The 27,953-nt window shown below is 43.4% G+C and overlaps 1 protein-coding gene across 2 annotated transcripts; it reads left to right on the forward strand.

Moving 5' to 3' along the window:
- The first annotated feature begins 1,356 nt into the window (after positions 1 to 1,356).
- Zfp60 (zinc finger protein 60) lies at positions 1,357 to 21,637 on the forward strand. Of its 2 annotated transcripts, none has more exons than NM_009560.2 (5): positions 1,357 to 1,612; positions 6,884 to 6,936; positions 8,251 to 8,377; positions 10,905 to 11,003; positions 18,116 to 21,637. In NM_009560.2, exons 2-5 carry the CDS (start codon positions 6,904 to 6,906, stop codon positions 19,969 to 19,971), a joined length of 2,115 nt encoding a protein of 704 aa, NP_033586.2. In that variant the 5' UTR covers positions 1,357 to 1,612; positions 6,884 to 6,903; the 3' UTR covers positions 19,972 to 21,637. The 2 variants fall into 2 exon arrangements, with proteins under 2 accessions (NP_033586.2, NP_083807.2); NM_029531.2 differs by having other exon boundaries at positions 1,357 to 1,418.
- Positions 21,638 to 27,953: the final 6,316 nt, after the last annotated feature.

A 27,953-nucleotide genomic window follows, 5' to 3' on the forward strand; every position in this document is an offset into this window, starting at 1 on the left:
GACTGACTTATTTCAAATCTAATCTGTCTATACTGTAGGCGTTTAGATCATTTACAAAGCGTCTAATATGTTTAGTGGTCCTAATAGGATTATCATTAACCTTGACACTAGTTTTCTCTCATGTTCTGGAAAAATATGTGTAAATATAAATAATAAATAAATGTGGTTTTGAAAGCTCATGTTGAAAGACTCCGAGAGGAGCCCCTTGCTCAGGCCTCAGGACAATAGCGGACACCCAAGAACTCACAAGAGACCAAGCTTGATGCAAACCACATGAGGCTTTATTCGGGGAAAGCCAGAGCTCTGGGGACGACTCATATCCCACGCAGGGGTAGAGGAGTCGACCCCAAGGGGAAAGAGGTCCCAGTTTTTATAGGCCCTCAGGGGGGGAAGGAGAAGGGGGAAGTAGGGGATTTCCAGATCTAAACAATGTTTATTCTCAAGAAATGGGTATGGGAGGGGTCCAAGGGAAGAGTCTGGTGCAGGTGTAGGAACTCTAGATTGGCCGGGCTGTTGTTGCTGGGGAGATTTTCTGACTCTTTTTCAGCAACCAATATCACAAACACCTGGCAATGGGCTTCATCAGTGGGCACACACATGGGTTCAAGGAACGGTCAAAACATTGGCAGACACACGGGTTCAAGGAGTGGCCAGAGCATTGTGCACCTCTATTTTTCTAAATCAGTGAAGCTAGTTCTGCTAACAGTGACATCTATCTTGCCAATTTCAGGGCTTGTGTGACCTTTTACATTCTGTCAGGATCTTTCAATGTCATGTTACACTAAGTACGTTTTCCCTACATAAACAAGGCATACGTCGGTGGTTGTTTACATACGTCGGTGGTTGTTTAGATACTTCCACATGCTAGTCATTCACCTTTCAAAATGGGCGCAGTTCTGTTGATATTTATCCAACTAGTCCTCACTCACGTTTTCCTATCTAGATAACAGGGACACTGACTCTCTGAACATCTGGCTGTCTGAAATCGCTGATATAAACTACCACGTTTAAAACCAACCAATTCTTTAGTTCAGTGTCTTCCAATCTACCATAGTCCCTACTAGAGCACAGCAGGTGGAATCCCTCTTGGTGCAAAGTGTAACCACGCCAGTTATATCCGGATTTGATCACGCTTCCTATTCTGTCCGGGGGTGGGGTGGGGGGTCTGGGAGACAGAACACGACGTCTCCCACAAACCACTGGCATAGCTCTCAGATGGCCTGGCCTAAGTTGTGTGCAGTGATCTCTCTGAACTACAGACCGCTAGGCTTCATCGAGTTGAGCACTCGGCACTACATTTCCCAGGGGCTACCGCGGCGGAAGTAAAGCAACTTCCGGTGCCCTGGCGGCGCTATAGCGGACGGTCGGGTCTTTCTGGTCTGAGTAGGGAATTGCTTTGTGTCTTCGGTCTCTGCAGAGTAAGGCCGGGAGTCCGGGTGTGGGTGTGGACGGTGGGGTGGATGGATGTTGATGCGTGTGTGAGTGTTTAGGGACGGTGCTGTGTGTGCGCGCGCGCGTCTCTGCGTACGCACCTTGAGCTATTTGCATTATCACCGTGCTTGTCGCTTTCTCTCGCGGCCACCAGCAGAGGACCAAGCTTCACTGAGGAGAGGTGAGGGGCGGAGTCTGAAGGGAAGCTTTCCCTGTGGTTCAGATTGAGCTTTGTGACGAGCATTTGAGGCCGAAAGTGCCTCCGAGGGTGGCCTACTGGCCTTTTCTCAGAGCTCTAGCCGTGTGAGTGTCGAGGGAAGAGAGGGGAAATGCTCACTGGGGATGCTCTCAAATGTAATCTAGGCTTACTCAGATGTAATCTAGGCTTACTCAGGCTCCCTGCGCAGGCCATTATTCAAAAGGAGGGCTGGAGGAGCGTGAGATCGTTGTTGCTACCCACCGAAGGCTCAAGGGCGAGTTTGCGCTTTCTCTCTGTGCGAGAAATGAGGGTTTTATGTTTAGAATATGGAATTGTCAGTAAATGAAGAAGGAACGTGTAAATTGATACCGCCATCATTGTGTCCCTTACATTGTCCCTCCCCTTTCCAGTTAGTATTCACATTATCGTTTCAATGACCCTTGACATCTTCTGTCTACAATCACTCCCCCCACCTCACCGACCATGTTATAGATAGGAACCGACAGAGGTTAACAAAAGGGCTTTCAAACTCCGATGTGCTAAATCGATTTCTATTTGGATGGTGTCACACGTCAGATGGCCTTAGATCTTCTTACAGGTCTTCATTTCAAAGCAGCGGAAGAGTGGAGGTTTTTGTTTTCTAGTAGATTTTGAGATTGGGAAAGTGGTAGGCTCTCTCCCCCTCCCCTCCCCTCCCCTCCATCTGGGTTGGAGTCTTGGTTCTGTCCCCTCAGGCTCTCCAGGCCTGTCAGGAACCTTAGGATGCCTGTGGTGAAGCCTGTTAGTGCAGTGCCGCCATATCCTAAGGGCCTGGTGTGCTTTAGTTGTTGCTCTGTGAGGCCATCTTGGGTTCATTCCACTCAGTGTTCTGCAGGACAAGGGAGTGTGAGAAACAATGCGATTGCTGGTGGATGTTTAAGAAAGCCACTCAAACAGAAAAGCTAGGCTTTGTGGGGTACAACGAGGCAGAAAGAAGCAGGAAGGGCAATGTGAATTCTGTAGCAGCTTGATCCCCATAACACGTTTCAGGCCAGCTGGCCTACACAGTGAGAACCTATTTCAAAAACAAGGAAGGTGAATATACCATAGAGCAGAGTGTTTTTCCAAATGTTGCGACGAACTGTTTGTATTGTGTAAATCTGTACCGTATTTATGTCCTTTGGGATGACTTAATCTAACTCACATTTTTGGAGTGAGTACACTTAATGTCCACCCTCTCTGTCTTTTCAAAACCATCCATCGAAGTCCATGTTTCATGACACATCTCTGAGCTTCTGTCCGGTAGCTGGAATTCTGTAGCCCTTGATCATCATCCTCCCATCTCTCTCCCTTATGGATCTGCGTCTCCCACTCTTGACGCCTCCGCCACTCAAACCCCACCAACCAGCATCTTGCTGTTCCTAGGAGAAAACAGCTTCAGATTCTACATGACTGAGACCATGGGTATCTGTCATTGTTTAAAGATGAAGTATTTGTCTTCAAAGTTACGTATGTTGGGTTATGTGTCCATGACCACAGGTGCCCCCCCCCCCCGGAAACCAGAGCTATAGGCTTCCCTGCAGCTTGGGTTCCAGGCACTGTAGCTGTCAGGAGACTGAACTCTGTCCTCTGCAAAAGCCATAGCGGCTCTCAGCCCCTGAGCCATCCCCATCCCCCGTGCTTGCCTTCCTCTTTAGCGTATTGCATGTGTGCATCCATATTGTAGTAAATGATTCACTGTGCGTGAGCCCCATCCTCCATGTGCTTGGTCCATTCGTCTGCTGGTGAGGTCGCGTATCACTGCTATGGAAATGATGCTGGAAGAGCGGTGGGAGTGTAAATGTCTCTTGCAGATACTGATGTTATTTCCTTTGTGTGTATTCCCCTCAGCCGTGGGATCCATGGATCAGTGTGAGGTCTGTTTGTAATTGAAAATCTGCCACATTGTTTTCTGCAATGACTGTGAAGTTACATTTCCTCCATGATGTTCTTTTTCTTCTATATTCTCTACATTATGTTTTGTTTTCTGATAATGGTCAGTGTTTTTAAAAAGATTCATATTCATTATTCTCTCTCTCTCTCTCTCTCTCTCTCTTCCTGAGTGTTGTGCCTACATAACCTATGGCTCCTTGTGCATACCTGGTCGTGTAGGTGATCCGAAGAGTGTGTCAAATCCCTTGAAATTGGAGTTAGAACTGGTTGTGAACCACCATGTGGGTGCTGGGAACCCTAGCCTCTGCAAGAGCAACAAGCACTCTAAACAAACCTCTTTGCTAAGTCTCTGGGCTGCTGTAACTGACACTCTTAATGGGCTTGAGGTGGCCTCTCTTTGTGATTTTAATGACTCTCATTCTGATGCTAATTTTTCATATAACTATTAATAGGCCATATTGATGTTCTGTTTGGGTAAGTGTCTATTTCCAGCTTGCCTGTTCCTTAACGAGGAAGTTTCCCAGTCACTGAGTTGTCTGCATTCCTGATGAAGCTGCTGTGCAGGAGTTTAGCTGTCCCCTCCTAGTCCGATGCAGTTTGCAGTTATTCCCTCCCGGTCTCTAGATTATCCTGGTACCATGTTGATTGTTTCCTTGGTGGTGTAAAGGTTTTTAGTTTGATACAAATGGTCGTATTTGTCCATTTTGCTTCTGTTGCTTGTGTTTTTAGAGTAATGCCCAATATGTCCACTGTCCTGGAGGCTTCCCTGTATGTTTCTTCCTAGTGGTGTCAGTTCGTAAATTTTAATCTGTTTTGGGTTGACTTTTGCATGTGGAGTGACTGAAGGTCTAGTGTCATTCTCATGAACGTTAATATTGACTTTTTGCCAGCTCTTCTGATTATAGATGCTGCCTTGGAGCTCATGTAGACCAGGTTGGCTGAGGACTTTGAACAAGCTCCCTGTCTCTGCCTCCCCAGAGCTAGAATTATAGACCTCAGCCACCATATCCAGCAGGACTTCCTGTACTGTTAGCAATGGTCTTTGGGATCACAAACTTTATGAAGCATTGGCAGTTATAAGTGTCACAAGGTCACAGACTAACTATCAAAATGTGGGCAGGGAGATGGCTTGAGTTATCCTATTTCTTCTCAAATGATTTATGATTGACAGTAAGAAATGAGGAGGGCTGGTGAGATGGCTCAGTTGAGTGGGTAAGAGCACCCGGCAGCTCTTAGCTCTTCTGAAGGTCCGGAGTTCAAATCCCAACAACCACATGATGGCTCACAACCATCCGTAATGATCTGACGCCCTCTTCTGGTGTGTCTGAAGACAGCGACAGTGTACTTACATATAATAAATAAATAAATAAATAAATAAATCTTTAAAAAAAATGAGGAAACTTTCTCAAAAGGGTTACCGGATGTGACAGGAATAGATGTTGTGGAAAGTCTCAGGTATTTTAGGCTCATTTAACCCTCTACACCATTTTAACAGCTCTCTTGCTCTAGCCAATTGTATACTTGTTTTTGCCGCAGTAACTTTACTGGCTGTAAATGTACTTTGGCTTACTTGTTTAAGGTTGGGAAACCAAATGGTAGAGAAAAAGCTGTATTTATTGTGAGGATGCATAAAAAAAACCCTTAACGTAAAGAAATGTAGCTTAAACAGAAGGGGAACGGTAGCAGAGCCATCGTGTCAGCATGAGTTCCAGTGACTGACAGCGCCTAGGCTTTAAAGTAGCCTTTTCTCAGTGATTTTTTTTTCTGACATTTTATGGGCTTGTTCTTTTGGCAGTCTTAGAATCTTTTCATAACGTAGTTTCAAGACATTCCTGACAAACCAGGAAGTCTCATGGCTGAATGTTGCTTAGGGATAAGTCTTTCAAGACAACTCATCAGATACTCTGATATTCAGAAATTGACCTGCTCAAAGTGCCGTTGTGTGACAATAAAGAGCTTCAAGGAAGCTGGCAGCATTCAGTCCTTGGGAGGCTGACTCGCTGCTGCTGAGAAGGCTAAATTCATCCTGCAGTGTCTCTTTTCTTTGATAACTCCACCCATACGACTCAGAACACAAAGAGGTGCACTTCTTGCAGGCACCGAACTGCGCAGTCCCAGCCCTCTTATGGGAAGATGGGGGTGGAGACAAGAGAATCTCTGGCAGGCTGGCTAGCCTAGTGTACACAAAGGGAAGGAAGGATAAAGATAGAAGGAAAATTTGTGTGTGAATACTGTGGGAATATAAAATGTAAAATTTCATAAGATTATTAGATGTGTATTGAGATTGGGCATGGAGATGCATGGCTGCTGTGGAGTTCAGGGCCAGCCTGATACACACAAGATTCTGTTTCAAAAATAGAACTAAACAAACAACCCCACAGTGGATTGCACCAAGGCTTAGACCTGTTGGCTGGAGCACTGGGTCCCCATTTGGTGATGACTGCTCCCTGGTGCAGCATCTTAGGGAGGTCTGAGGGTTGTGTGTGCGGCCCAGAGCTTGAGAGTAGAGGGTCAGTGCTGCTGAGTAGCACAGAGCACAAGATGGTCCTCACACAGCCCAAGACAGAACAGTTGTGTCAGCCAGGCTGAGGTTGAGAAACCCAGCTCTAAGATCAAAAGACCTAGGACACCCCTAAAGAATTTAAAATAATTTTGTGCAAAATATCTCATAATATGGAAAGAGGGAAACATATCAAACTCACCTCCTGTGACAGGATGTTTTACAGCTAATTATCTCCATAAAGGATCATGGCTTAATTGAGATGACGTAAGCGTTATCATAGATGAGGGAAGGTTCTCAGGAGAGTGGTCCATGGTGCACAGTCCCATTCACTAACAGTGGGCACAGAATGCTGGACGCTGCCTGAGCATCACAGCTGCAGCCCCTCCAGCCTCGCTGTGCTTCAGCCCTGAGTTTACACAGGAGGGGCCGCCTGGATGCTGTGAGCCCCTGTGAGCCTTGATAGGTGGGGTTCCAGTGTGAAGATCTGAGCTCTGCGCACAGTAGGAGGAGCGGCCCAGGTGCAGGGTGAGCTGGAGCTCAGGGTGGAAGATGGATCCCTTCTGCTGGCCTCTTCTGGAGGAGTTCAAGGCAGACATGTTTGTGCCCTGCACTCCCACACTGCCCCCTTGGCCGTGGGTTGTCTGGGTTAGGGGGGGATTGGCTTTGTGTAGACTCCTGTGTGCTTCCAATTTGTGTGTGGGAGGCTGTGAGCGGTGGGAGGGGAGAGAGTGAGTGGGGAGGCTTGAGAAATAAGTGTAGTCGATGACATCACAGTGACAGAAGTCAGCCTGGGGACATCAAGTCACAATGCAGTGAATGGCTTTCTTTTTGTCCCCCAGGGGAGGAAGCCTGAAGAAGAATGGCCAACTCTAGTTCTCAACACATGGTCTGTGTAAGTTGTTTTTCTCTCTTGGACATAGGGTGACTTCAGGTTAGGTGACTCCTGCCCTCTTTCCCTCTTGAAGCTTCCCAAGGATCCGGAATCCCCCAGCCCAATCTGCCCCTTTCCAGTGAGGGCTGGCAGGTCTGAGCACTTCCTGTCTGTGCCTCTTCCCAGCTGGCACTGCGGTTGACTTTGAATGCGTTCCTCCACGTGTGCTCTCTGCTTGGTCTGTGCTCAGGGAGGACTGTCCCTGCAGTGGAGGTGACAGTCCCACAGGGAAACAGGGGCCTTGGGGGCTTCAGAGCTTTGAGGGGATGGTCTCATCGACTGCCCTGGGAAACCTGATTGGCATCTGCTGTGTTGTCAGACTGATGACACAGTTTGTGTGGATGAATGTCCCCTGTGGGTGTGTGATGAGGTGACCTGCTCGAGGAGGCTTTAGGAGGGAGAGAGTTCAGGTGTCAGAGGGAAGGGTCATCCAGGCTGTGATAGAGAGGGGATTGCAGTCTCTAGAGTTAGGGAAGGCCTGACAAATACTATCATCTGGAAAGAATTTTTTTTTTAAAGTAGGAAGAAAAATTAAAACTAATATACAAACAATATGAACTCTTACATAGCTTACAAAAATAATTGGCTTTTTTGTTGTTCTTTTTGTTGATTGTTGTTTTGTTGATCTTTTTTGTTTTTGTTTTTGTTTTGTTTGTTTTTTTCGAGACAGGGTTTCTCTGTGTAGCCCTGGCCGTCCTGGAACTCACTCTGTAGACCAGGCTGGCCTCGAACTCAGAAATCTGCCTGCCTCTGCCTCCCAAGTGCTGGGATTAAAGGCATGCGCCACCATGCCCGGCATTTTTTTGTTTTTTTGAGACAGATTTTTTTTCCATGTAGCCCTGGGTGCTTGGAACTAGCTCTGTAGACCAGACTGTCCTGGAGCTCAGAGAGGTTCTACCTGCTCTTGACTCTAAGCTCTGAGATTAAAGGTGTATGTCACCAATGCCTGACCAAAAATAATTCTCATGACAACAAATCTTAATGACATCATGTGATAGTATGATAAACTCAAGGACTCACAGCATTCCTTATGTGTTTTACCCTGACCCCAGGTGACATGTCCCTTCTGTGGGTATAGCCTGAGGGAAGTGGGTGGAGTGGAGAAGCACAGGTATTGGCTATGTAGGTGGGCACAGTCGTCGTTTATGGGGGGCTCGTGCAGTCAGGTGCCTTGAGCATTTCCTTATGGCTTCCTTCCCACGCTGAGTCCTTTCCCTTCTGGTTTCCATCTTGAAAGCTTCCCCAGTTTCACTCTCCTTGTGTTTGCTCTTTCAGGGGTCAGTGACATTTAGGGATGTGGCTGTTGACTTCTCTCAGGAGGAGTGGGCCTGCCTGGATGCTACTCAGAAGGTCTTATACAGGAACATAATGTTGGAGACCTACAGCAACCTGGTCGCAGTGGGTAAGCCTGTGCCCCATGAATGGGGGATGTTTCCTCTACACTGTGGGCTTTCTTCATGTGAATTAAAAGTCATGGCTGTCTTTTAATGTTTAATTGAAGTTGGGTTTGGTGTCCCATGCCTGCCATTCCTTCACCCAGACAGCTGATGTGAGAAGATTGCTGTGAGCTCCAGGTCACTCAGATACACAGTGAGTTCCAGGCTAGCCTAGTCTACATGCTGAGTTCCCTGTTTCAAACAAAACAAACTTATCTAAATGAAATAAGTAAGTAAATATATCAATAAATATAATTGCGTGCTAGAGAGATAACTTGGTGATTAAGAGAACTGATTGCTACAGTGGGTTCAATTTCCACTGTAGTACAAACAATTTAAGCTAATCCGTTACTAGCTTACAAATAAACGAGACTTAGTCTATGGTTATTTTATTTGGCTTTGACAATTACTGGGGGTCACCCCTAATTTTCTCTTCTAATCGCAGGCCTGGCTACTCCCCAGTGGTGTAACCCCAGATACTTGCTATTTCTCCTGTTCGTGTGCTCATAGTTCCTCTCCCCTCATGGTGGCTTCTTCCTCCACTCCCCCCCTCCCCTTCCTCTAATCAGGTCACTCCAAGCCCACCTACCTCTCATCCCTCCAGTATTGACTGTACCCAGTTTTCTTTAATGGATAGTTTTAAGTCAAGGAACAAGGTTGGTACTACAAAAGCTTATAAACAAGAGAAGCCTCTCATAGGCCCAGACCTTTGAGTGACATTTGGGTATAGAATTTAGCATTACAGTACATAGTAGTAAACAAAACCTCAATATTTCACCACCACAAGATTTCTGAAAACCGTCTCTAACTCCGGTTCCAGCAGATGGGATGCCCTTGTGTGGATTCCACGGACATCTGTGTGGTGCTCAGTCATACATGCAGGCAGATCCTCACATGCACACAAATACACTTTAATCAGTAGACTGAGCGAGCTGAGCTCCTTCTCCATACCAATGGAACAGTATGAGATCTGCTGGGTTGAAATAGGACTTCACAAAGCACCTGCTTGCCCACCCCTTGTTGGCTCTCTCAGTGAGCTCTAGGTTCACTGAGAGACCCTGCCTAAGATCCAGAAGTAGAAAGCAGTCAATGAAGACACCAAACACTGGTCCCTGCCCTGTTCATACATGCATGCCTGCACATACCTACACATACCCTCATGGACACATATATACGTTGTACGAGCATACATACACAACTAATAAAAGATATGAATAGAATTAATTTTAAAACCAGAACTGGACATATTCTATTTCCCTAAATGAGTACTTTTCACCTGCTTTTAGTGGAAGTTTCAGGCTGTGACTTTGTCAGTTTCATTAAGCTAATCTGTAAGAGTGAAGTACTAGTGTGAAAGAGTCAGTGATAGTCGTGAAAACAGGTTTTATGGCTCAGGATGTAGCTCAGTTGCAGAACACTTCCCCAGCATGTTCAAGGCCCTGATTTCATCCCCGAGGTTACTAAATAAATAAATGGAAATAAAAATAAAAATAATCATTTTTGTGTTACTATAGGTCAGACTGTGCAAAGTATTTGAATATAGTATGTAATCTTAGCATCAACCCTATCCAATAGATAATAAGTCACTCTAAGTTATTATTATTATTGTCTACACTGGGTTTTAATTTGTAGCACAAAGAGATCTGTCTGCTTCTTCCTCCCGAAGTGCTGAGGTTAAAGGAGCGTGCCACCGCAGCCCAGCATTGGTGCTGAGGGCAGAGGCACACACCACCACGGCCCAGCATTGTCGTTACTATTATTACCGATATTTGGTTTTAGAATGACCAGGTCTTATGTAATGCAGGGTGGCTTTGAACTTGCTATGAAACTAAAGGCAGCATTGCACTGCTCATCTGCCTGCTTCCACTCCTCAGGCACAGTGATTTCAAGTGTATCCACCATGCCCAATTCGTAGATATGAAAAATGGGCATAGAATCTTACAGGTCTCACCTAAATGAATGTCACTATTAGTGAGCTGCAGCGCCGAGGTCTACACTAGGCAGTATAGCCTACAGATCCATGTTCTCACCACTCAGTCATACTTTCCTCTCTCCATTTGAAGATTGAAACCTTTTCCTGAAGCATCTGGTTTCTTACTTACCCAGGTTGCTTTTCCTCCTCTCTTGAAGTCTTTCTGCAGTGTTATTTTAGCTCTTAGAATTTTTTCTCTGTTTTTTGAGACAAGGATCTTGTGGAGTCCAGACCTGGCTGGCTCATCCTCCCACCTCCTGTGCTTGTAGGCTGATGCACCATGCCAAGCTGTATAGACCTTTATAATGAGTCAGTCTGTACTTTTAAGAATGTATGGCAGGGCATGGTGGCACACACCTCTAATTCCAGCATATGGGGAGGCAAAGGCAGGCAGATCAAGTCAGTTCAAGGGCAGCCTGGTTTATGTATCATATTCTATGATATTCTGGCATAATTTGAGATACCGAGTCTCAGAATAGCTAACAGTCTATACTATGATTCATTTCTTTCTTTCTTTTAAGTGGGACGTTGCATTCCCAAGCCAGATCTGATCGTCTTACTAGAGCAGGAGAAAGAGCCCTGGATGGCTGTGAAGAAAGAAACAGGCAGGCCGAGCCAAGGTAAGTAAGAGTGAGGTGAGCCTGCAGCCCTGTCAGGCACAGATGTGGTCAGAGAGGCTCCACAGAGGTGGCACAAGATGTGGCAAACTTTCTTCAAAGCCCCAGGGCCTGTGGGAAACAAGCCTGAGGCCTCAAAGGAAGTCAGAGTCACAGAGAAACTATCAGATGGGCTTCTGTTTCACGAGTCACTTTAAGTTCTTATTTTCTTCCCGTGGAGCAGGCGCCCTCTTTCTATAATTTTTAAAAGTATTTTATTATTGATTATGTGTGTGAATAAGTATGGATAGAGTAGGCAACCTTGTCCTGTTCCAGATTTTAATGGAACTGCTTTCAACTTCTCTCTATTTAAATTGATGCTGGCTATGGCCTTGCAGGATGCTACCTTTGTTATGCTGGTGTGTGTCCCTGGGATCCCTAATCACTGCAGAACTTTTATCAGGAAGTGGTGTTAAATGTTATAAGTTGGTCTTTCCCACACTTAATGAGTTGATTCTGTGGCTCATGTCTTTAAGTTTGTTTATATGGTGGATTGCATTTATCAATTTATGTGTTGAATCCATTTATAGATACACACATATTGATACACACCATCCTTGCATCTCTTCTTGATCATGGTGGACCATCTCTTTCATGTGTTCTTGTATTTAGTTTGCAAGTATTTTGTTGAAAACTTTTGTATTTAAGTTCATCAGGGAAATGATATATAGCTCTCTTTGTCGGGTCTTTATGTTGCGTGAGTATTTAGATGCCTGTTGCCTCGAGAACAGAGTTGAGTGATGTCCTTCTGTTTCTCTGTTGAGGAATAGTTTGAGGAGTATTGGTATGAACTCTTCCTTGGAAGTCTGGTAGAATTGTGTGTTAAAACAAGGACTTTTTTGGGGGGATGGGCAGGAGACCTTGAATTATTGATTGTATTTCTGTAGGAGTTACAGCTTTATTTAAATTGCTTCTCTTGATTTAACTCTGGTAAGTGGTATGTGTCACAAAAATTATGACTTCCTTTTAATTTTCCAATTTTGTAGAGTACAGGCTCTTAAGGTACATCCTTATAATTCTCTGGGTTTCCTTTTCATCTGTCTTAGATAGGGCTTTAGTACTGTGAAGAGACACCATGACCATGGCAGGTATTATAAAGGGAAATATTTAATTGGTGCTGGCTTAGAGTTTTGAGATTTAGTCCATTGTCATCATTGTGGGAAACAAGGTGAGTGCTTAGGTAGATGGTGCTGGAGATGGAGCTGAGAGTTCTACATCTTGATCTGCAGGCTTCAGGAAGAGAACTGATGAGCCATAGGCCTGGCTTGAGCTTCTGCTATCTCAAAGCCCGCCCCATTGGCACTTCTCCTCCTCCAAGGCCGTACCTAATGGTGCCACTTCCATGACCAAGCATTGGAACATATCAGCCTATGGGACCTTTCCCTTTTACACCACCACATTCCACTCCTTTCCCTACCACCCCACCCCTCCACTCTTGTAGCCAGCCTTGTCATAATGCATTCAGTCTAACTTCAAAATTCCCCATAGCCCTAACAGTCTCAGACTTGCTTAGATGTCTGAAGTTTGAAGTCTCTTCTGAGATTTATGCAATCTAATGCTAATCCCTTGTAAAATCAAAATCAAAAAGCAGATCACATACTTTCAACATATAATGTCACAGGATATATATACACTATGGTTCCAAAAAGGAGCATTGTAAGGAAATACTGGACCAAAGAAAGACAGAAAATCTGATGTCAAAGCACTGTGTTCAGCTCTCCAACTCTTCGTCTTCGTTGACTGCAACACATTTCCTTCTCTTGGTCTGGTTACACTCTCTGTTATCGGATCTCCTTGACAGGTTTCCCACTGCTCCGGCATCTCCAACATTTTGGAGCTTCCAAAGGCAAGCCAAGCTTCGCCTCCACAGCTTCACACAGTGGCTTCTCTAGGCCTCCATGCAGGGACACCAGTGACACATGTCTGGCCTCCGTGGCTTTCTTTAGTTGTGGAGGGAGATCCCATAACCCTTTCTATCCTTGACTCTAAAGCCAGAACCAAGTAGCCGAAGCTGCCAAGTTCTCCTGCTTGCTGCGGCTGGAACAAACGCGTCCTCATTCATTCAGTTACATCTCATTAGCTGTTTTTGTTTTCAGTGGTTTTCTTCATTGTCTAAGCTTGGCGGTCCTGGAACTCTCTCTGTAGACCAGGCTGCTTTTGAAATCGGAGATTTGCCTACCTCTGCCTCTGAAGTGCTGGAATTACAGGTGTGCACCACCACTTCTAGCTCTGAGCATTCCTTTAATTCCTTTTTACCTGGTGGAGGCTCAGCTGAGTAATATCTTGTCCCGAGGCCGCCATTCCCTTTATTCCCTCTAACATCAGACTTTTCCTTGTTTTCTTTATCTCCTTGAACTGAGGATTAAGCTCCACTCCACTTCCTGGTGTCCCTTTTCTCCTTGAACTGTACATTTTCTGTTTTCCCTTGTTCAGGTGGCTCCTTGTCATTAGAGATCAGCATAAATGTGAGCATTAATAACCACATGGCAGGCAATATGAGGCTCTTTTGAGATTTCCTCTTCCATTGCCATTAATCCAAAACATATTTTAGCTTCAGGAATATTTTTTCAGACAAGAGCAAAGACACATTCTTCATGAAAATATCTCGAGACCAGTCTCTAGGATACATACTAAAAGTCTCCTCTGAAACCTTTTGGGTTGGCCCTCAACATTTCAAATTACCCTCAGAACCACTGACTCCCATGTTCCTGCTAGGATGGTCCATTAAGTTCCACTTAAAGCATTCAACCATCTGTCTGTCTGTCTGTCTGTCTTTCTCTCTCTCTCTCTCTCTCTCTCTCTCTCTCTTTCTCTCTCTTTCTCTCTCTTCCTCCGTCCCTCCCTCCCTGCCTCCCTCCCTCCCTTTTCTTTCTTTTTTAAAAAACTTATTTATTTTATTTCTATGAGTACAGCATAGCTGTCTTCAGACACACCAGAAGAGAGCATCCGATCCCATTACAGATGATTTTGACCCACCATGTGGTTGCTGGGAATTGACCTCAGGACCTCTGGAAGAGCATTCCAAGCTCTTAACTGCTGAGCCATCTCCCCAGCCCCTCAGCTGCTTTTTCTAATCTCAAGTCCCAAGATCCACATTTCTCTAAACAAAAACTTGGTCTGGCCTATCATAGCAATACAGTGCCTGGTTACAACTTCTCTATTAATTAGAGTTTTATTGCCAGGAAGAGATACCATGACCTTGGCAACTCTTATAAAGGAAAGCATTTAAGTGAGGCTGGTTTACAGTTTAGACGTTTGGGCCGTTATTACCATGGCAGGAAGCATGGTGGTGTGCAGGCAGACGTGGGGCTGGAGGAACTGAGAGTTCTACATCTTGATTCAAAGGCAGCAGGAAGAAAACTGGTGAGCCTCTAGGCCTGGCTTGGGCTTCTGAGACCTCAAAGCCGACACCCATTGACACTTCTTCAACAAGTGCCAAGGCCTCTGACCAGCATTCAAACATCCAAGTCTGTGGGAGGCGATTCCTATTCAGATTACTGCAATGTCTCCTGTTAGGTCTTTCTTTCACCTCTAATTTTTCTTCTTTTGTATTGTCTTTCTTTGCCTTTTCCTTTGACTTAGGTTTTGATTTCACACTGATTTTCTTGGTTTGTTTGTTTGTTTGTTTGTTTTTGAGGCACGGTTTCTCTATGTAGCCCTGGCTGTCCTGGAACTCACTTTGTAGACCAGGCTGGCCTCGAACTCAGAAATCCACCTGCCTCTGCCTCCCCAAGTGCTGGGACTAAAGGCGTGCGCCACCATGCCCGGCAATTACCTTATTGTTAATGTTAAGGTGTACTTCTTAGATATGGCAAAAAAAAAAAAAAAAATGGATCTTGTTTTTTCATTCATTCTGTTAGTTTGTGTCTTTTTACTGGAGAATTGAGGCCACTGATGTTGAGAGAAATAAATGTGTTTGTTGATATCTGTTATTTTGTGGTGGTGGTGTGTGTGTGTTTCCCCTCTTTCGGTTTGCCGGGCTGGGACTATTCCTTGCATTTTCTTGGGCATGGCTAATCTCTTTAGGTTGGGGTTTTCCTTCTAGTGCTTTCTTTAGAGCTAGATTTGTAGATGGGTGTTGTTTAAAGTTGGTTTTATCATAGTATGGCTTATTTTCTTCATCTCTGGTGATTGAAAGTTTTGCAGATTATAGTGGTTTAGGCTGGTATCTTTAGTCTCTGTCAAATCTCTTCTGGCTTTCAGAGTCTCTATTGAGAAGCCAGATGTTATTCTAATAGGTTTTTCTTTATGTATTACTTGGTTTGTTTCCTTTGCAGGTTTTACTATTCTCTGGCCTGTATATTTAGTGTTTTGATTATTATGTGCTGGTGGTTGGGGGCAGATTTTCTTTTACATTCCAGTATATTTGATGTTCTGTATGCTTCTTGTACCTTGATAGTCTAGTCATCTCTTTCTTTAGGGGAATTTTCTACTATGATTTTTGTTGAAAACATTTTCTGTGCCTTTGATCTTCTTTTATTCTTATTCTTAGATTTGGTCATTACACCGCAGATTTTCTGGATTTGTATGTGTGTGTGCGTGTGCGTGTGCTGGAATGTTTTAGCATTAATATTTTCTTTCATGAAGGTGTCCATTTCTCCTACGGTCTTCCATGCTTGAGACTCTCTTTTCGATCTCATATTCTGTTATGAGGCTTGCCTCTGAGTTCCTGTTTGAGGTTCCATTTCTCTTAAATTTTTCATTTTCAGATTTCCCTCTTTTTTTTTTTTTGATATATTTCCACTTTGAGTTCTTGAAGTATTTTGTTTTCTTTCATAGTTTGTTTATATTTTCATAGATTTCTCTAAGGATTTTATTTCCTCTTTGATAACCTCTACCATATGTATAGTGACTAATTTCATGTGCCTTCTTTGTGCTTCAGCTGGGTTGCAGTACTCAGGGCCTGCTGTGGGGCGGTTGCTGAGCTCTAGTGCACACACACTGTTCCTGTGCTTTTACACTGACAAATAGGCACTTGGATTTGGGACAGTTTAGGTGCTGACGTCTGGTCTTGTTGTTGTTGGGTGGGTGTTTTGTTCCTTGGTTTCTGTAGGTTCTTAGGAGAGTGTGGTGACTATGTGTTGCCCAGTAAAAAGTTCTTGTGGGATCCTGATAGGTGTGGCCACGGGGTTCTAAGTAAAATCTGTTTCTCAGTATTGGGAGCTGATACTTAGGGATGGAGTGGGATAGGTGGGTGGTTTGAGGGGGTGCACAGTAGGGAGGAAAGCAGGTCTTGCTCTAGGGTCTGCTTAGTGCTCCGGGGATGGGGGTAGAGAGTGGGGAGAGGCTACAGCAGTGGGTCTGCTGCAGAGCTGGGGATGAGTGTGGGGATTGGGTCTGGAGGACCCGAGGGAGAGGTGAGGATCTGCAGTTAGCCTCCCTCTTTCACCAGGCAGAGTGTCCTTCACCCTTCCAGGGAATGTCTGTTGGAGTTGGGGGCTGGGAGAAAGCAGTGAGAAGAGAGAAGGCAGTTTGGAGGTGTGCATCGTGTGACAGACTAGTGATGAGGGCATGGGTGAATGGCAGGCCTGAGTAGTCGCTGCAGAGCTAAGGAACTGCATTTGGAGGAGTGGAGGGTAGGTAAAGAGCTGCAGTCGGCCTGCCTGCTTCCCTGGCTGGATAGCCCTAGTCTTCTTCAAAAGTCCAATGGATTCTCTCCTGTTTCTTTCTATTTCCTTTTTAGCTTGTTTTTGTTTTTCTTAGACATGAGTCTCACTATCTAGTGCAAGCTAGCCTGGAATCCATGACCCAGTCACCTCTGGCTCCTTGTCGTTAGTATCACAATTGTGTACCATTACCACAGATTTCTACCTCTTTCCTTTTTAAGAATTCCAAGTCCAGGCCAGGAATTGGTGGAGTGTGCTTTTAATCCCAGTATTTGAGGCCACTCTGGTCTACAAAGCAAGTTTTGGGACAGCTCAGGCTGTACAAAGGAACCCTGACTAGAAAAACCAAAAATAAAGTAAAATAAAATCCAAAACCAGGCCAGTTTTCTTAAAGAATGACAGATATTTTATATTCATGTTGAATAGTTTTTTTCTCTTCATTTTGTTTGTTATGGCATTTGAATCTACCGTGAAAGGCTAAAGACTGACTGAATTCAAAGTTAGATTAAATGAATTTATTTGTACTGCTAGCAGAAGGAAGACAGCCTAAGAGCCAGAGAGTGTGTCCAGTGGAAGAGGTGGTAAGGTGGGGTCTTACTCATCAGGAAGGTGGGCATTATAACTCTTCATCAGTCCACATCTGGGCAGCTGTTTGACTTCCCTCAGTTGTTCCTTCTTTTCTGCTGTGGAATAAAACATTCTTACAGACATCAACGAGTTCTTTTTGTCTTTTGGTTTTGTTGTTTCTTCTTCCTTCCTTCCTTCCTTCCTTCCTTTCTTTTTTTTTTTTTTTTATTTTTATTTTTGAAGAGATAAGCAGGTTTTACAGATGCACAGGCAGTGTTAACACCTCACAGCCCATTATCCTATTCTTATTCATTTGCAGGCTACTAGGATCACCTTTTGCTGTATGGTTTGTATGCTCTTCCAGAGCAAAAGGTTATTAGTCATTAAGGGAATCCTGGTTCCATATTAAGTTTCCATAGCCATCACAGAAGACCTGTATACATTATTATTCAGTTCTGACCACTCCTATTACTGGGATAAAGCAGTTCATTGCTGGACAGGCAACAAAATCAATGCCATCAGGTTAGGACCAGCTGTCATGTCCCCACAGGTTCAAAAAAAACTTCACTGAAGGGTGTGACAGTTATATATTTATGTGGTATAGATATTTTATTCTCCATGATCTGGTTCAGAAACCTTCACTAACTTGTATGGATTTCTTGTAGTATGCAAAGAAGCACTTAAGATTATTACAGTTTAGTTCATTATAATCCCATTAAGCAAACATGACTTCCCATTCCCAAATTGTTTTATTGTCTTATGTAAACTTCCCTTTTTGCTGCTCTCCTTGTTCCTATTCAGCTTCTCCGAAAATACTTCAGTCTGGTCATTCGTTTAATGGAATTTGTATGTACAGGAATTTGTATTACAGGAAAATAAAGTATTCTTGCTTTCTCCTTTCAGGTTTGGAGACAGGTTTTGAAGCTGAAAATAGATCTCCAAAGAATCATGTTTATAATAAAAAGTTACCCAAACAAACCATACAGCAATTAAGTAAAACTTCGGACGTCCAGGGCGTCAGTGTTAGTAATGGCCCTGGCTATAGTGTAATCAAGGAGCCACAGAATTATCAAGAAGGAGATGCTAATCGAAATATTACTAACAAGAAAGAAATGTCTACTTACACTAGCAAGACTCTTGCTCACAATAAAGAAAAACCGTATAAATGTAAAGACTGTGGGAAGTGCTTTGGTTGTAAGTCAAACCTTCATCAGCATGAGAGTATTCACACTGGAGAGAAGCCCTATGAATGTAAGGACTGTGGGAAGACCTTCAGACTCCCTCAGATGCTTTCAAGACATCAGAAGTCTCACAGTGATGAGAGACCTTTTGAGTGTAATATATGTGGAAAGTCTTTTCATCTTCCTACCCTGCTTCAGTACCATAAAAATATTCATACAGGTTTAAAACCATTTGAATGTGAGGAGTGTGGGAAGTCCTTCAACCGCATCTCTACCCTTTTTCAGCATAGGACTATTCATGCTGGTATGAAACCGTATAAATGTAATGTGTGTGGGAAAGCCTTTAATCGTCGCTCAAACCTCCTGCAACATCAGAAAATTCATTCTGAGGACAGACCTTTTCATTGTAAGGTGTGTGGAAAGGCCTTCACTGTGCTGGCTCAGCTTACTCGGCACGAGAACATTCACACTGAAGACAAATCGTTTGAATGTAAGCAGTGTGGTAAGATATTTAGTAATGGCTCTTACCTCTTACGACACTACGATACTCACACCAATGAGAAACCCTTTGAGTGTAATATATGTGGCAAGGCTTTTAGGCTTCATCTATACCTTTCTGAGCATCAGAAAACTCACACCGATGAGAAGCCTTTCAAGTGTAAGCTGTGTGAGTCAGCCTTCAGACGTAAGTACCAGCTCAGTGAACATCAGAGAATTCACACTGATGTGAAACCCTATCAGTGCAAGGATTGTGGGAAATTCTTTCGTCGACGATCAAATTTTACTGAACATCAGAGTATTCACACTGGAAAGAAACCCTTTGAGTGTAAGGACTGTGGGAAGGTCTTTAGACTAAATATACATCTCATTCGACATCAGAGATTTCATAGTGATGAGAAGCCCTTTGAATGTAAAGAATGTGGAAAGGCTTTTCATTTTTCCAGCCAGCTTAATAACCATAAAACCAGTCATACAGGTCAGACACCTTTTGAATGTAAAGAATGTGGGAAGTCGTTTAAGCGTGTCTCCAGCCTTGTGGAACATAGGATTATTCACAGTGGTGTGAAACCATATAAATGTAATGCGTGTGGAAGAGCCTTCAATCGTCGCTCAAACCTCATGCAACATGAGAAAATTCATTCTGATGAGAGACCCTTTGAGTGTAAGGACTGTGGAAAGGCCTTCACTGTTCTGGCTCAGCTCACACGGCACCAGACGATTCATAATGGAAAGAAATCATATGAATGTGAGCAGTGTGGGTCAGCCTTCAGACTCCCGTACCAACTCACTCAACATCAGAGAATTCATTATGATGTGAAGCCATTTCAGTGCAAGGAATGTGGAAAGGGCTTTGTTCGTAGTACAGGCCTTAGAATTCATGAAAGGATCCACACTGGTGAGAAGCCCTTTCAGTGTAAGGAGTGTGGAGAAGCCTTTCAGTATCATTACCAATTTCTTGGACACTTTAGAATTCATACTGGCAAGAACCCTTATGAATGTAGTGAATGTGGGAAGTACTTTACTTATGGTCGAGACCTTAAAGTACATCAGAGTATTCACAATCTTGAGAAACCGTAAGAATGTGGGAAGACCTTCAGTTGAAAATCAAAGGTGGTTTGACATGCTAAACTTAATATTATGAAGAAGAAGCCTTACAATGCTTATAAGGAATGTGGAAAGCCTTCAGTAATTCTAAGCTACCTGTATATCAGAGAATTCATACTGGTCTGAAGCACTGTTGATATGAAAATTGTGAGAAAGTTTAGATTAAGTTCAGCCTTCAGTGTACATCAAAGAATTCATATTGGTCTGAAACCCCATCACTGTAAAGAATGTGGAAAGACCCGCAACTGAAGCTCAGGCCTTCAGCATAAAAGTATCCATGCTGTCGTGAAACACTATGCAAGGAGTGTGTAAACATTTATAGAATTCATTCTGAAAACTCATGAAGGAGTCCATATAGGTCTGAAACCATAAGGATGTGAAAAAAATTTTATTGTTAAATGGTGAGCTTATACAGCATGAGAAAAGGAAGACGGATAAGACTTTATGGAAATTTTACTGAACATCAAAGAAGTCATTAACAAACTGGGACTGAAAGGAGTCTGGGAAGAACTTTAATCTATCATAGGATTTAACCAACATCTGAGTGTTCATATACTTGTGAACCAAAAAATCCTTAGAGAATGAGAGTGGGAATTCTGTTCACAGAAAATACTGTTGAGAAGGACAGAAAGAGATATTGTAGCCTTCATGCTCCTAAGTTAGCTCATCTTTAATACTACTGTTAATTGCATAAGCTTAATTCACCAAACACAATTCAGCTCACTTAGGAAGAACAGTTATTGAGACTATTATTATTCGAGGCACCTTGCCACCAATTACATCCCATGGCTCCTGTGCTATTACACTGGATGTTTGCTTTCTTTCTGCATAGTTCATGGTGAGCACGGTACCAGGCGGATGTGTGGAAACGGGGTCATAATGGATAGAGAATCCTTGAGAGTATTTGGTATGTTCTGTGAAGTAGCTTCTACAGTGTTGGTGCTCTCACGGGCGTTACTGTAACGGATATGAAAGACAAGCTGTGTCGTAGATAGTTTAGAAAAGCCTCATGCAGCCCTCCAGTATTAAATTCTAAATATTTCCTTCTGGGTAAAATCTAATAGATGAACAGGTACATGAAAGCATTTTTATTCTCAATCCGTTTCTTTAGCTTTCGTGCAGAGATGTCTATAAACTAGCTGTTGGTGAATAAGTACTTTTAAACGGGGATAAACACATTTAACTTTCAAAAGCTAAAATCCTGTAATTTATGTTCTCTGCCCAAACATTAAGATAAAATGCATTTGTGACTCAGCAGGACAGTGCAGTCCCCTCCATCTCATGCTGCTGAGACCATTTTAGGTTTGACTAGAATTTGATTTTAGATGGAGGAGATTCTTGGAGATTTACCCACCTCTAGTCTGTGAGCCAGCGGTCAGGATGCTCCTGCTATTTTATTTTGGCTTCTCTTAGACTGCCTGCCTGTGCAAACTTTCCCCTTCCACTTAACTGCTTACCCTGGCTTCTGTTAAACTGCCTGCTTGGGCAAATGCTCCCCCTGTAGCTGCTGAGCAAGATATCAGAATGTGGTTCTTGTTTTTAATAGCCCCTTGCTGTAAATGCTTGTGAGTGTATATGGATCCCGAATAAATGAGTGTAGTCCCAGCCAACTGGAATAAAGACTTTCAGTTGGCTATAATTGTGTCTGGCTCCATTTTCTCTGGTGGACTCTCCATAAACATGAACAAAAATAGCCCAATTTGAAGCCAGGTGTAAAAATACATGTGAGAAAATCTTCATACATATGTAAAAGAAGAGTCAAAAACACACTTGTGTTTCATCACCTGAATTAAAAACTGTTAGTTTGCTGGGCAGTGGTGGCACACTTTAATCCCAGCACTCGGGAGGTAGAGGCAGGTGGATTTCTGAGTTCGAGGCCAGCCTGGTCTACAGAGTGAGTTCCAGGACAGTCAGGGCTACACAGAGAAACCCTGTCTCGGGAAACCAACCAACCAAACAAAAAAAACCTGTTAGTTTACCATGTTAACCTTGTTTTTCTGTATATATGGGTTTGGGGACTGTAGTGTTAAGAATATGTTTTAGGGGCTGGAGAGATGGCTCAGTGGTTAAGAGCGCCGACTGCTCTTCCAAAGGTCCTGAGTTCAAATCCCAGCAACCACATGGTGGCTCACAACCATCTGTAACGAAATCTGATGCCCTCTTCTGGAGTGTCTGAAGACAGCTACAGTGTACTTACATATAAAAAATAAATATATTTAAAAAAAAAAAGAATATGTTTTAGAATCTTGAGTGTGGTAGTGCATTCCTAAAACCCAGTTCTAGGAAAGCTTATGCAGAAGGATCAAGTTGGACTTTAAGTTGTGATTTTAAGTCCAACTTTGATTGTGTAGAGATCCTTTCTCAAAAAAAAAGTTGTAGATATGACTGACATTTTATCCCTTATGATATCAGCCAAGATGGCATATCATTTATACCACAGATCCATCCTTACTCTTAAGGAAATGATTCAGAATTATAACTTTCAGAAATCTGTCATTGGTTTCTAAAGTGTCATTTTTACAAATGTGTGCATCCTAAGAAGAATCTAATGCAGATTTGGCCTTCCTCTTGCCTTTATTAACATTTCAGAGTTGATTGAACCCAGGGTCTTGTGTGGGGTAAGCATGAACTTAAGTCACCCGGCTGCATTCCTGCCCTTTAGCCTGTGTCTTCTATCCAAGAGAAGTTAGGTTCAGTTGAAACATTTGAGGTAAGAACACATTGTAGATGGCATGTTTTGTTGCCAGCGTGTCCAGAAACACTAAGGTGGCAGCTACCACATTAGGTCAGATGGTAGCTGTCAGAGGCCCCCTAAAAAGTCTAATATATATTTATAGATATGGAGACTTTAATCCTGGGTCCAATATGAATAAAAATTGAAATCAACTTAATGAATAGCATAATGCTATCATAATTCAACGTGTTTGGTTTAACTGGTACAATACTCAGTAAAAAATTAAAACTATTCAGTGCAATCAGAAACTAAGATTTTGGCTGGAACCTTGTTTTTGTTGGCACTTTAGCTCCCTTTAGTGTCAAAAGAGAAAAATCTTTCAAGAGCATAAATTTTTGATTTTTTTTCCACTTAGGTTTCTCTAATCATTTGTATTTGGTATTTTAAAGGATTCTAAAGATATTATGGTGCCATCTTGAAAATTCCCTCATTTTGTTAGTGCCTATCTTGAATGATAGCGTCATGTGTATGATCCTTTTAAGAGGGATTGCTCTGAGTCAACTTCATCATGGTGAAAAAGCCTTGTCTAGTAGAAAATTCAGTAATGGGTATATATTGAGCATATTATTGTTTCCACCTGTATTAAACAGGGTTCTCTTGAGTTACAGCACTTATACAATGCTTCTCTCCCCTGTATATGTAGGTGTGTGTGTGTGTGTGTGTGTGTGTGTGTGTGTGTATCACACCACCACCAACAACAAAAATAACCCAGCCAAACAAAACAAAACAAACCCCAACAACTGGAAGACATTTGTCATCCTGCAAGATACTGATAGTCTATCTCATGCTTGTGTTACATGGAAGCACAGATGAACTCATCACATGCATGTTACAGGATACTGTGTGGTCATGTGGAAAGATGGATCCATGTGTTTGTACAATGTCAGTTGTTGAATAAGCAATAAATTTACAACCTTTTGTCTTGCTGAGTATTTTGTCAAGTTATCCCAATTTTGCTTGCTAATGGGTTGTTGACAACAATAGGTTTTAGTCCATATTTTCAATATTTTAATTGGTTTTTGGTTGTGATTGTTGTTTTTGGTTGTTTGTTTTTTGAGACAGGGTTTATCTGTCTATCCCTTGGTGTCCTGGAACTCTCTTTGTAGACCAGGGTAGCCTTGAACTCAGAGCTCTATATGCCTATGCCTCCTGAGTGCTGAGATTAAAGGCACATGCCACCACACTTTGCCTTTTTATTCTGATCTTAATTACCAATACGAAGTCTTCCATTGCACTTTAAAGATCTATTTTTATGTATATGAGTACACGGTAGCTGTCTTCAGACACCAGAAGAGGGCATTGGATCCCATTACAGATGGTTGTGAGCCACCATGTGGTTGCTGGGAATTGAACTCAAGACCTCTGGAAGAGCAGTCAGTGATCTTAACCGCTGAGCCATCTCTCTAGCTCTTCCATTGCACTTTAACACGCTACACAGTAATATACAAATGTGCAGGTTACAAAATGGCTCAAAAAGGACTAAAGAAGTTTCAGGATTCAAAGAGGCTATGCTAAAGTCTAGACACAGCTGATACAGGCCTTTGGAAGAGTCTGGAGAGACCAGAAAAAATGTTACATGCTGCAGGTGTTTTTCAGGAGCAGAGATGCCAAAGGCAAGTCCAGATGGCAGGTCATCTGAGGGCTAGTCTGTGGTGATTGGAGTGTCAAGGACAGGAGACACTGCACTCAAGGTCCAGCCTGGCTATAGAGGCAGGTGGTTTAATTGTAATTTTCTTGAGAAAATTATATGATGTGATTTCATGATGAACTTTCTTGAGAAAATTTCATGATGTGACAGAATGTCTGCCACATTTTGGTCTTGGGATGGTCTGAGATGAGGTGGTCCCATCTTCCACAACTAGTAAGTTCATGTGTCCAACATGATCTGGTAGGTTTTCACATGTCATTACTGGTACAAATAAATTATCCACAGCCAGATGGTTGTACACTTGTGTTAGATATGTAGTCTGTTGTTTGTCTGTTTTTTTTTTTTTTTTTTTTCGAAAGACAGGGTTTCTCTGTATAGTCTTGGCTGTCCTGGAACTCACTTTGTAGACCAGGCTGGCCTTGAACTCAGAAATCTGCCTGCCTCTGCCTCCCAAGTGCTGGGATTAAAGGCGTGTGCTACCACTGCCCGGCAATGCCTGCTTTCTTAGATAGAGCCATTCAGTGATAGGCATGGCCAGAAAGTTGATATTCCATAGAATTCAGAATAGCCCAAAGGCAGCCCAGCTGTTCTCCATGTGTGCTCATCAGGTGTCCGGTGTGAGGAACCTCATTGCATGTCAGTGACTCTTTTGCACAAGTTATGGTACCTAGGTTTCTGTTGTCGTTAGTTACCATCCATCAAAGTGAAAGCAGTCACTCTGAGTTCCCCAGTGAGTACTCAATTTTTCAGCCCTCTCCCCACAGTCAGTACACTCTGCTTATATAGTTACAGAAATGGTGATATTTAATAATTGGCTATGGCTATCTGGAATAGATTCTTTTATTTCACTAAGGTTCTGCTGTGTGGCTGGCCAATGGGAAGTATTTTGGCAATTCTAGAGTCCTTTAAAATCGCTTAGTATTTTAATCTGGGTTTAAGGCATTAAAAAGCAACAGAACAGTTTTCTAAAACTTCTGTAAGTTTAGTTGCCTTATTTTGTCAGCAGTAGCAGGGCGATACAATCCAACACCACCAGCAGACAGAGGAGTCTCTTCACCCTTTGGGACCCAGGATACAGTTTTGTTTCTTAAAAGCTTACACTGAGAAGGGCTTGGGGATTCACACTAGGATCCATATCACCAGTGCAGCTGCTGGCCAGCTAATAAAGACTTAATATTGGCTTAAGCCTGCCTCCAAGTAGTCTCTGGTGGATAGGTCACAACACTTCAGGAGGTTCCACTAAGATCCCTAGAGACCAAACCTCAAGACACGGGAGGCCTCGGAGGCTCTCAAGAGCAGGAAGAGTGGTGTTGACATAGTATGCAACCTGAAGACTTTCCGGGTCCCCCAAGACTCCCCTTGATCAATCACTGCCTAACGCTTGGGAAGAGTCTGAGGCCTCGACTCCCAAAGGAAACAAATTAAAACGTTGCTTGGTCTGTCACCTCCAAATATAAGTCTGGTTAAAGCATGACCCGTCCAGCAGGTCCAGTTATTCGAGGGTCTAGAGGGGACCTTCTCCTAAGAACCAAATGGTGGGTAGAGAGAGACGAGGGTCTTGTGTGAATAACGACACGGAAATGTTCTGAATTGCATCAAGACCCCACTGTATTGAGAAAGGCCCAAGGCTTAAATGCACAAGCAAAAGGGGAAGTACAGGTACTTATCAGTGGGAGGGGTGGGGCAATACAAGCAAAAGGAGAAGTACTTATCAGTGGGAGGGGGGCAATAGAAATTTCTTCTTTTGGCAGCTACAGAGTAGCTTTTGGTAAGCAGGAACTTGGTGGTATCAGGGTGTGGTCAGGACATCGATGATGACTTAGGGCTGGAACATTCTGTGGTTGTTCTTGGAATCGGAGTGTCGGTGGCCTGCTTTTGACCCCCTTTTCTTCTGGGGGGGGTGGGGAGAGGCCCAATTCAGAGATCAGGACAATTGTGTTGTCTTAATAGCTCCCAACAAAGGCACCTTCTGTTTAGGACACAAAGGAAAGGCCAGATGTGGTTAATGACCCATTGTCTTGAGCCAGTGTCTGGGATCCAAAGCTTTGCACACCCCCTAGTCTGATCAGGCATATGGTTGTTAAGTGGCTACTGGTTGTCTTTAGTTTGTGTGCTTATGTGTGAATCTCCCTGTGTGTTTCTGTTAGTTCCGTTTATTGGAGAAACATCTAAAATGAAGGAGTGATCCAACTGCTGCCCGGGAGTTACCCCCTCAATCTCAAATGCAGAGCCACCTCGAATCCCTTTTTAGCACAGTGACTGTGGCTGCAGCAGCGGCTGTTGCTGTTGCTATGGAGATGGATGACTGCAATGGCAGCTGTGAGCTGCTTGGCCCAAAGAAGAGTTTTGCAGATGAGAACGGGTTTGATGTCTGTTTCTTGTTTGGAAAAGCTCTGGACCTTCTTTGAAATCAACTGGCCATCTTTTGGAGTCAAGTGGCCCACTAATGGTTCACTCCTAAAATATGCAACCCCAGCCACCTTGAACAGTTTCCCTATAATGACTAGTTGGCTTTCTCTAGTGGAAGACATCCCACTCCCAGCTCAGGATCTGTGCTCTCCTGTTAGGGGACCCAAACACTTTAGGCTCCACCAGGTCTTCCAGAAAACAACAAACAAAACAAAACCCTGTTCTCTCAGCCCTCCAGGCTCCTGGAGCACCTGCTTGCTTCTTTTCTTTACTCCCACCCTTTGTCCTGATCAGCCCCTTTTTCTGTATGGAGACACAAAAGAGTCCCCAGGCACCTAAGTGAGTTGCACACAGGGAGGGAGGAATAGTCTCTCTTTGTTCCCTTCTTACTTGCTGTAAGCCGCCTATTGCACCCATTGGACAGAGAAAGGAAAAACACTCCCTCTTTCTTCTTTCATAGTTCATGTCTTCTTTTCAATCATTGACCTACGATGTGTTAGAATAGCGGCTAGCAAGCAGTTCCACATGTAAGAGCTTTTACTGGGGACAAAGAGGGTAAAGAGAGAAAGACAAAGGGGAACAGAAAAAAAGAGGTGGAAAAAAGTGGGGAAAACTCTATCATTTATATAGGCTGTGACTAATCTGTTTGCAAGTGAGTGTGGGAAGTGGGCTCTGGGAAGGTATGTGGTCGCCATAGCAACAGGTGACATGACACCTAGGTGCCACATCTTGAGTTTGGAGTGGATCTGCAAAACTGGTCTTTTGATGCCAACAACCTATAGAATTGGAAAACTTAAAACCCACTATTCTCAGAAAAATGCATCTGCTTAGGTAGAAGGATTGCTACCAGATAGTGCAGCCAAGATAGAATGGATTTTCCCTTCTGTCCAACACTGACCAAACAGGTGATTTTCTCTAGGCCCTTTTCAGAAGGGTTAAAGACAGCTGCTAAAAAGATTGCCTTGTCACATAGCAATCCCAGGTATGAGGAAAATGTTTATGCAAATTAGATGAATTTCAATGTATAAATAGGTCCCAGTTTCTGGAGGTAGCTCAAAAGGTAACAAAAACAACTGATTGAGAGAAAAGACCCTTTGCGTAAACTGAAAGCCACAATCACCTTCTTGATTGATGAGACAGTTAGACTACAGATACCCAAGAAAA

The sequence above is a fragment of the Mus musculus genome, chromosome 7, assembly GCF_000001635.26.
Source record: "Mus musculus strain C57BL/6J chromosome 7, GRCm38.p6 C57BL/6J".
NCBI lineage: Eukaryota > Metazoa > Chordata > Mammalia > Rodentia > Muridae > Mus > Mus musculus.

Bases quoted from the DNA above. Each gene is read 5' to 3' on its own strand.
- Zfp60 (NM_009560.2), top strand. From the start codon at position 6,904: ATGGCCAACTCTAGTTCTCAACACATGGTCTGT. The intron at 8,378-10,904 runs GTAAGCCTGTGC...CTTTCTTTTAAG, and splicing joins CAGCAACCTGGTCGCAGTGG to TGGGACGTTGCATTCCCAAG. The intron at 11,004-18,115 runs GTAAGTAAGAGT...TTCTCCTTTCAG, and splicing joins AACAGGCAGGCCGAGCCAAG to GTTTGGAGACAGGTTTTGAA.